Source organism: Dipteris shenzhenensis, chromosome 20 (genome assembly GCF_047967505.1).
Source record: "Dipteris shenzhenensis isolate YYH24624 ecotype China chromosome 20, Dip_SZ_1.0, whole genome shotgun sequence".
Lineage (NCBI taxonomy): Eukaryota > Viridiplantae > Streptophyta > Polypodiopsida > Gleicheniales > Dipteridaceae > Dipteris > Dipteris shenzhenensis.
In genome coordinates, this window is record NC_141615.1 from 23,633,624 (window position 1) to 23,640,577 (window position 6,954).

The 6,954-nt window shown below is 44.1% G+C and overlaps 1 protein-coding gene across 1 annotated transcript; it reads left to right on the plus strand.

Annotated features, from left to right (window-relative positions):
- The first annotated feature begins 1,809 nt into the window (after positions 1 to 1,809).
- On the plus strand, positions 1,810 to 2,607 carry LOC147889435 (polyadenylate-binding protein-interacting protein 2-like). Its single transcript, XM_087391757.1, has 2 exons — positions 1,810 to 2,198; positions 2,293 to 2,607. Exons 1-2 carry the CDS (start codon positions 1,889 to 1,891, stop codon positions 2,355 to 2,357), a joined length of 375 nt encoding a protein of 124 aa, XP_087247883.1. The 5' UTR covers positions 1,810 to 1,888; the 3' UTR covers positions 2,358 to 2,607.
- The last annotated feature ends 4,347 nt before the right edge of the window (positions 2,608 to 6,954 follow it).

The window sequence follows — 6,954 nt, forward strand, 5'->3', positions numbered from 1 at the left end:
TTGATTAGCACAACGAAGGCCCCCCCGCCCCCTTTTTTACAAATCGTGTAGTCTATCTCACACATATACAAAAACAAGGTGATGTCTATAGTAGACAAATCAATTCATTTCTTGTTGGGTAACTTTTAACTATTTCTACAATAAGAACATACTTTCATGGGGCTTTTGTGTTGAGAGACCCTTGATATATACTTGCAAATGACTCCTCAAATATTTGAATTATAGCACATAACGATCGTGGAACTATACATGAGGAATATGTCAAATCATATAAGGTTTAACAATGCATAAAAAGCCAAGTGCATTTGACAAGAAGAAGACATACAATGAACATACTCACAAATGACCCTTGATATGTACTTGCAAATGGCTCCTCCATATTTGAGTTATAGCACATAACAATTGTGGAACTGTACATTGGACAAGAAGGAGACCTACAATTAACATACTCACAAATGATTCTTGGAATAGTTTAAGCAAACAACAATAATGAAAAGATAGATGTCTTTAACTCTGTGCAATGTTCTTGAAGTCACATTAAATGAACTTATTCATCAAAAAGCACAAAAGAAGCTATTCTTAGTAGGAGGTTCAGTGACAACAAAAGACTACACAACAATCACAAAAGATGCACATGAACGAGTCATTTGGAAGAGCATGTCTAACCAGACACAAAACAAATTCTTTACTATAGCAATCAACGGCCCTATCAGGAGTAGGAGGTATTGGAATTGTTGATGGGGGCCACGATTATGATGCTTTGTTTTCTAAATTTCGATTGTTTCTTTCTTCAAAACCAAAGGTGCCTTAGATCTCTTTATTATTCAAAATTACTAGTTTTCCTCAAGTATGCTAAGTATTTATAAAATGGTTTAGAGCTAAGTATTACCACCAGACTAGAGAGGTTTGGGAGCCGAATTGAGTTGGTTTGGATAGCCGTCTCTCTCAATTTTTAGAGCACATTCCCGTGATGGAGAGCTTGAAGTGAGAGAGGTTTCATCCTGCAAAATACGAATGAGCATGGGAACCAAGTGAATTCTTCAAATTTCCTGTCCGTCTTCATGTGAAATTTGATGTGCTGTTTAGCACCAACGTCCCGAAAACCCAGCGAATCCGCATTTTAAGCTTATTTGCCTTGATTTTTTCGATGTTTAAGGAACCTTCTCAAACAGTGGCGGAGACGGTGGAAATGGCAAATTAAGGTAGTCGAGAAGGACAGAACGTTGAATTCACGGAATGCTCTCTTAAGGCTTTTTTTGTTGTTTGTTCAGCCTCGTCTTCGAGAGCTCATGGTTCTTCTCCGATTGCCCCATGATGTGAAGCCATGCACCACCAAACCTGAGAGGTATGGGAGTAGTGGGAGTCGAACCTAGCTGGTGTTGTGCGCGTTCAAATAATACACCTCAGAGCGTGTTTTTGGCTTGCCATAGGTAGGTCTTAAGTGAAGGCAATTCAACAAGAAGCGAAAATAAGCCAATTTTTATTTTAAAAAATTCTCCATTTTTTAATGATCCACACGCTATTTTAGCCCCCCTCCTCTCTCTCTCTCTCTTTCTTTGTCTTTCTCATCGCTATCATCAATTCATCATCTCCGCCCTCTTTCGCTATTTGGATCTCAGGGAGGATTTGTTATCGAATATTCATCTTGTTTTGATGGGTTCATCGTGAATCTTTGAATTTTGGTTAGCGTTAGGTGCGTGAGCCACCGAGCCTGAGAGGTTTGGAGCCGAACCTAGCTGGTTTGGAGAGGGTTGGAGCCGAACCTAGCTGGTTTGGGGAGTCGTCTCTCACATTTTTAAGCTTTTTGTTGTTCAATTTTGTTTTCCAAAAGCTTTTGTGTTCTTCTTCAATTGCCCTATGATCTATGATCTCTTTGATCTAGAGCTTCATGGCCGTCAACAGTCGCCCTTTCTCCTCCCTCAACCCTAACGCCCCCCTCTTCGTCCCCGCTGCCTTCCTCGCCACCGAAGATTTCTCCCCCGAATGGTGGCTCCTCGTTCATACCTGCCCTGCCTTCCGAGATTTCTGGCTCCGTGAGCGCTTCGATTGCGTCGACGGCGAGGAATTCACCGTGGAAGATCTCGAGGAGCTTGACGCCGTCGAGGACTTCATGGACCTGCAACGCGACCTCGAGGAGATGGAGCAGGCCGAAGAGGCCCTGCAACTCGGCCTGCAGGATGGCCTTACCCCAACTTCCGGTGAGGGTTGGCTTTTCTTGTCATTTCGTCTTTCTAGGAGATTCGTTTCCCCCGGTGTCTGTTTTCTTAACGGGCGTGACTTGTCTTCATGCAGTTCTCTTCGATTGGGATGGTCTGATGATTATGACCAACGATTTGAAGTCACTGGGTATGGAGTGATGGTCAAAGAAGTATCAGGAATCTTTGGAATCTGCGATTGTGCGTGCAACATGGTGGCAATCTGACCCAGGCGGAAGTACTGGATAATAACGCTGTTAAGGTGGAGGGATAGCTTTTTGTACACAACTGTACTTGTATGCTCGGGGGATATGCCCCGATTGTACCGTTTTTCAGGGGTTCTAATACTTACAGAGCTTGTATAGAAAACAGAACGTCAAGTGTAAATCAAGTCATTTTTGTCTCTACACAATTTTGTTGTTGTTGCATCTGCTTGCATTTGCTTGTATACGAACTTCTCCTTATACACGAGGCGATCTCATAGGATAGCAATTTTGCCTGCAAGGCGTGAACGTAAGGTTAATGTTAGCGTGAAGCCTAAGCGAGTACATTTTTGGGCTGCACCTCCATATATAAGATGTGACTTGATTCCATGCAACGTTGGGGGTGAATTAGGGAGTAGGCTATTTATGCAAAAGCTTTGTCCCGACAAAGTCCTTTATCTGTTCTGATCGTGTTTAGTCCCATCTAGGGACCTGCACTCTTTTTAAGTACAGTACTGCATTCTTTTTTTTTTTTCTGTTGAAGGGGAAATCTATGTTCGAACCTTACTTATATTCTCCCCCTTTATCTGATCTGAGAGCGATTATACATTTGTCATTAAGACAGGATCATCCACGGTTTTCCACTCTTTTACTCTTCTTTTGGTTTCTTCAGATATGAGATAACCATGAAGTTGAGTTAGTGTGGAAGACTCCTGTCAATAAGAGAGCCTGTTGCAAAAATTATCCCACAAGTCTAGAAGACTGTTGAGGAGATCACCTACCTGTTAACTGGGCATATTCTCATAGATAATTGGTCTAGCAGATCTTTGAGTTGACTTAATGATTATCAATGTTTTGACCGGTAACTCAGGGCCTTTCTCTCTCGTTTCCTTGTGATATGAGTGGATTGACGTGATCAATGTTTTGGAATAGCATCAGGTATCAATTTTTTTGTGGTTTTTGTAAGTAACTCGCGGGGTATTTTGTAGAGATAGATGAACATTTATATAGGTATGATTTTTCTCACAGATTTTTTATACGCAAACAGAGAGAGTGTTTTAAACATGAAGTGTTTTTTGCGGTTAATGGGGCTGCTTCCCTTTCTCTTTGATTTTCTGTACGGCGACTTGTTTTCAATTATTGCAGGACACCCTTTTCTCAAATATTGTGTTGTCTCCCATTGGTAGCCTTTGTGTGAAAAGCAACATTGAATTTTCTTCTGCTTACTGCTTATCAAGTCGTTTTTCAGCACTGTCTGCCTTTGCATTATCAGGCCGTTGAAGCTCAACCTCCTGCTGTCAATGTCATTGGCTGTTGCTTTTGGCTGGTGTTGACACATGAATTCCCTCTGATTTTCGTTTTCCTGGCCTGTATGTAATATAGCCTGTATGCTTTCTGTTCATCTTCATAGCCAACAAAGATGCATTTTAACAGATTTGGCATCCAAAGTGACATATGTCTTCCTCAAGCCTGTTGCTTTTGCTGATGTTGACGAGGCTGAGAGACTCATCAAACACAATATCCCTGCTGATTATCAGTTTCCTGGCCTGCATGTCATATAGCTTTTATCCTCTGTCTATCTTTATAACTAAGGGTTTGTGCACACACTGTCAAAACTTCGCAGCTGTTGCGACCCTGAGGCTTGGACTGAATTCTCTCGCGTGAACAAAATTTGCAGTACTCGCATTGGAGCATTGTTGATGACCTGCAGTAAGCTCTGTCTTGCCTGCAGAGTTCTCCGTGGCTGGGCAGATGCAGGAACCACATTCAAAGCTCTGGAGCCTAAGGTCAGAGCCAGATGGCACGCTTCTATTGGATAAAGAGAAATCATGCATTGGTGCTGAAATCTGCACCCTCCAGAAATGAGGTGCGAGTTTGATTTCCAGTGGCACTCTGAAGCTGCATTGATATCTGTGCCGATCTTGACAACCCACCACCAGCGTCGCATTGCTGGGATCGTGTGCACAGAGCCTAACTAAGATGCATTTGACAGATTTGGCATCCAATTTCACATAGTGATGCTTGTAGCCTGTGTCCCACCAAAATTAGTGCTAGCTTTGGTGGAAAAGCGGATAATCAAACAAGGGAGTTTTAAATGCCTTCCTATGTTTCTCATTTTCATCCTTTCATGTACCCAAAGAAGATTATAATGGCACCTTTTTCTCTCCATGTACCCAAAATGCTCGAAAGGTACAAAGTAGGCAGAGGCAGAGAAGAGATGGAATTGCGGCAGGGAAGAGGGGACAGAGAGAGTGAGCTTTTTGTGGCTTGAGAGAGAGAGATACCCATCATTCTTCCAAGAGGTGGGGGTGCTCAAGCTGTTACTTTGGATGAATCTGCCAAAAGATGGGGGTTCTTTTGCACGATGCCTGCAATTTTTCATCTTTTTCATCTTATGGTAGGCTCATTTTCCTTTTGATAAGTATCTACATAGATCTTGTTCTTGTTTTAATGACTTGCTTTCTAAAGCCCATGATTGTTTGTAATGGGCATCTGTAGTCCATGGCATTACTCAGCTCCATATGTGCAGCCATAGCAGGAAAGGAGCAGATGCAGCAGCTCTAGGAGCTAGGCAGGCGGCCTGTGTGGCAGCCCTGTGGGCAGCTGACAGCAGTAGAGACGGAAAGGCTAACAGCACCAGTTTGGGCCATTTAGAGGGCCCATAACAGGCCGGGCCAGGTGGCCGCCCGTTGGCTGCTGCCCGTAAGGGGCCGGGTCACATCAGCAGAAAGTGGCAGCCAATTGACTGCTGCCACGTGTCAGTTGGCACAGATGGATCCACAGGTTCCCAGCCTGGTCAGCCAGTCTGTCCTTCCCCAGTGGTTCAGCATCCAGGATGAGCTATAAAAGAAGCCTAGCTCTCATTCTTCTTCATCAGCCAGGGCCCAGCAGCATAGGTAGCACTTGAGTCCTCAGCTCCAGCAACGCCTCAGCAGCCCTTGCAGTCAGCATAGCTCTCATTGGCACAGTTTCCTCACCCCCAAAGTTAGCCACAGTCCATGTGTCAGCCAGTGTAGCCCGAGCCTTATACACCTAGACCAAGATGAAACACATCAGTAAGAACCAACACTTTTTATAGGTATTTGGTGATTCTAGGCCCCATTATAAGAATCAACATAGTAGTTACCATAACTCTTTATGTAACCATGTATCCCATGTGTGTCTACAGTATATCTCTCTTTTTTCATTCAAAGCTCTTCTTCCTTAAGTTTGTTAGTAGTAAGAGTGCAAGTAGGACACTCCGGATTTGTCTTCTACCTTAGGTAGCCTCTCTACGACTCCCCTCCATCCATCAGGAGATCTGCCACCAGATCCAGCAGGATTAACCGGATTATCGGCAATGTCACCTTGTGCTTGACAGTTCATGTGACGAGGAGATGGTGCCCACATCTTTACACCAGCTGGTGAGGAGTGCAAGTAGGACACTCCGGATTTGTCTCCTACCTTAGGTAGCCTCTCTACGACTCCCCTTCATCCGTCATCCTCAGTGGGAGATCTGCCAGATCTTAGCAGGATTGAACAGAGTATTGTGATGACCTTGTCTGGCAAGGTCAACATGTGCCTGACAGTTCAAGTGATGAGGAGAGGAGATGGTGTCCACATCCGAAGCATTCATTATACCAGCTGGTTTGCTTGCAGGTGCACAAGAGTCAGAGGCTCTTCTCATGAGTGTCTTACAGGAAGTCCGTGCCCACAGAAGAGCATCGGGATAGAGATGTGCGCAGATAGGGAATGGGACCAAAAGGTCAAGAATCCAACAAGGAGCGTCAGCTGTGTACATGCCATCCAAGGTGGTGACATAGAGATTTTCAGGAAGCCGATGGATAATCCAAAGACTCTGCACAAGTGCAGGCATCTCAATTCCTATTGAGTGCAACACAATTGCCAAAGAAAGCATAAAAGGTGGGGATCACTTGATACAAGGGGGGCCGAAATTGGGGTTGGTAGGAGGCATGGCCATTGGCGATTTCTTTTGAAAAGAGACGAGGGTGCTGGATCAGTAGTGGTGTAGATGAGCACTAGAAGTAGGGAATATGGAGCAAAGTATCCAAATAGTAGAGCAGGGGAGTGGATGAGTAGATGAGAGCTGGAAGTGGGGTGCATGGAGCAAACTAACTAAATAGAATTCTCTGGTCTGTGGTTAAATAGTAACAATGGAATTGGGAGGCTCTAGATGCCAAATATGAGGGGGGTCAAGCATTAATTGGTTCTTTGATCTAAGCCAAAGTGAGTAAGTAACCAGTTCCAGCTCTGTTATAGTCAGCTTCCAAGGAAGCTCAATTTAGAGGTATGATGGAAAAACAGAACCATTAGTCCTCACTTTCCATGACTTGATAAGAGAAGCCGTCACTTGGTTGCACAAGCGGTGCACAGAGCACTGCACTGCCTATGTGGACGTAACCAAGTATGATTGGGAAGAGTTCATCATGTACGGTTGAGCCTGATTCTTGCCACTATAATACATGGACTGTCTGAATGCCTAGTTTGTTGAGCTGACACAACAGACCACGGAATCAATCAACCTCATGCCACGCAAGTGGCTATACAGTTGCAGG

What these genes read in the sequence shown, in the direction of transcription:
- LOC147889435 (XM_087391757.1), top strand. Translation starts at nt 1,889, where the DNA reads ATGGCCGTCAACAGTCGCCCTTTCTCCTCCCTCAACCCTAACGCCCCC. An exon ending in TGGCCTTACCCCAACTTCCG is followed by an intron (nt 2,199 to 2,292) that starts GTGAGGGTTGGC and finishes GTCTTCATGCAG; the next exon opens with TTCTCTTCGATTGGGATGGT.